General features: G+C 34.0%; 1 protein-coding gene across 1 annotated transcript; it reads left to right on the top strand.

Annotated features, from left to right (window-relative positions):
- The first annotated feature begins 436 nt into the window (after positions 1–436).
- On the top strand, positions 437–1,666 carry LOC119665431 (putative nuclease HARBI1). Its single transcript, XM_038074658.1, has 3 exons — positions 437–570; positions 625–1,051; positions 1,110–1,666. The coding sequence occupies exons 1-3, from the start codon at positions 458–460 to the stop codon at positions 1,611–1,613; spliced, it is 1,044 nt and encodes a 347-aa protein (XP_037930586.1). The 5' UTR covers positions 437–457; the 3' UTR covers positions 1,614–1,666.
- The last annotated feature ends 316 nt before the right edge of the window (positions 1,667–1,982 follow it).

The following is a 1,982-nucleotide window of genomic DNA, read 5'->3' as shown; positions in this document are numbered from 1 at the left end:
TCAAATTAAATAAAACTGATTTTCAATAACTTGAAATAATTTAGTATCCTACAATAATCAATAAAGTGAAAATTGCAGGAAAAAAACAAGCTCATGCATTCAATAAGTCATATTTTTGAAGTGATTTTATATTATATGTAACAAACCTCCCCCCTTTCCAAACTGTTTCATACATAATTGAGTTGGATTTGAAGAAATTTAATTAAAAAAGTAGAAAACATTATCAGGCATGCTCTGAATTTCGACTTCATTTCAAATCGAAATTCAATTTGAAACGGAATGAACCCGTTTTGGGTGTTCCAGAAATCGAATATTTTCATGCGGTTTCAAAATGAACTTAAAATGAATAAAATGAATTTAAACATCTATTTGTTGACGTTTTGTAAAATATTCAATGCTCTTAAGTGAAATTTTTAAATTTTAATAAGTAAAATAAAAAAAAAACAGTTTTTATAAAATGTTCGGAATGTTAGCATTGGTGGCAGCTGAAAATAATAGTCACACAAATGAAAAAATAAAAAGACGGATTTTAAGAGATTGCAGCAATCCGTTAGATTTAAATGAGTCGACGTAAGTGGCTAATTCATACTGGATGAAACAACGAAAAATAACGAATACTTTTAGCTTTATAAATTATTACAGGGTGAACAAAGATGCTTTTTGCATGCTGGTAAAAGTCGTAACACCGCACGTTAAGTTATCATCCATACCAAGTTCTATTCAGTTGGCCTGCACATTGCGTTTTTTAGCGGAAGGGGGCTTTCAAAAAGCGGTAGGCATCGACAAGCAAATAGCTTTGGGTAGGAGCACTGTTGGAAAAATTTTGACAAATGTTATCGCAATTTTGGAAAGGCGCATCTGCCCATCATGGATAAAATTAGAAATGTCGGACGCTGAGCGGAGTGCGTCTAAGCGCCACTTTATCCAAAAATTCGGGATTCCGGGTGTGGTAGGTTGTGTGGACGGAACACATATAAGAATGACAAAGCCTCATCGTGACCACCACCTTTTTTATAATAGGAAAGGCTATTTCAGCATTAACGCCATGATAGTAAGGACTTTCAAGTTCTTTTTGAAATTTCTTTTCAATATGCTACTCTTTTGTACAGATTTGCGACTACAAAATGACGATTAGAGCAGTGAATGCTAGGCGCGCTGGTTCTAACCACGATTCACTAATATGGTGCGTAAGCAAGGCACACGACTACTTCTGCCAGTGCTATGAGAGCGGTGAACGTGGAAGTTGGCTTTTAGGAGATGCTGGCTACTCCCTTCAGCCATTTTTGCTAACGCCATACAGAGATCCGCAGCCTGGAACGCAGGAGCATAAATTTAACGTGAAACACGCATCTGCACGCAATGTTATTGAACCAGCAATTGGCGTGTTGAAAAGCCGCTTCAGGTGTCTAGCCCGACTTCTTCAATACCAGCCCGAAAAAGTTTCCAAAATTATTAATGTATGCTGTGCGCTACATAATATTTGTAGATACTACAAGGTACAGGATGTCGAAGACGTTCACTTTGCTAATGAAGATGAAGAGGAACTAAGTGAAATATCGGCTAGTAGAGAAGCAAATACAATAAGAGATGACATTGCTAATAGCTTGCGTTAGTAGTATTTAAGGAAAATTTTTATTAAAACAAAAAAATGAATAAATTCTTAAAATATTTTATTTTATTTATTGGAGCTTAAAATTAAAAAAAAAAATTATCAAAATTATATTTACATAACTTGAAACTGATTTAATTCAAAAAAAATGTAATTATACTTACATGTTATTTTCACTACTTTTAAATTCACAACTATTTCGATATGTGGTTTTAATCACATGTTTTTATGCGGATTCGGTTTCTAGAGCAAGCAAATTCATTCGATTTCATTTGTAAAATCGCAAATGAAATGAAAAAAGCAGAGCACCAAAATGTGAATTTAAATTGAAATCGAATTTTTTTATGCGGATTCGAATTCTAGAGCATGCCAG

This window comes from Teleopsis dalmanni, unplaced genomic scaffold, assembly GCF_002237135.1.
Source record: "Teleopsis dalmanni isolate 2A unplaced genomic scaffold, ASM223713v2 unscaffolded_contig_5216, whole genome shotgun sequence".
NCBI classification, from domain to species: Eukaryota; Metazoa; Arthropoda; class Insecta; order Diptera; family Diopsidae; genus Teleopsis; species Teleopsis dalmanni.
The sequence above is the reverse complement of the archived record's forward strand: the minus strand, read 5'-3'. Positions and strand labels throughout refer to the sequence as shown.

Coding starts and splice junctions, on each gene's coding strand:
- LOC119665431 (XM_038074658.1), top strand. CDS start 458: ATGTTCGGAATGTTAGCATTGGTGGCAGCTGAAAATAATAGTCACACA. Junction 571..624: donor TTAGATTTAAATGAGTCGAC/GTAAGTGGCTAA, acceptor GAATACTTTTAG/CTTTATAAATTATTACAGGG. Junction 1,052..1,109: donor TCAGCATTAACGCCATGATA/GTAAGGACTTTC, acceptor TCTTTTGTACAG/ATTTGCGACTACAAAATGAC.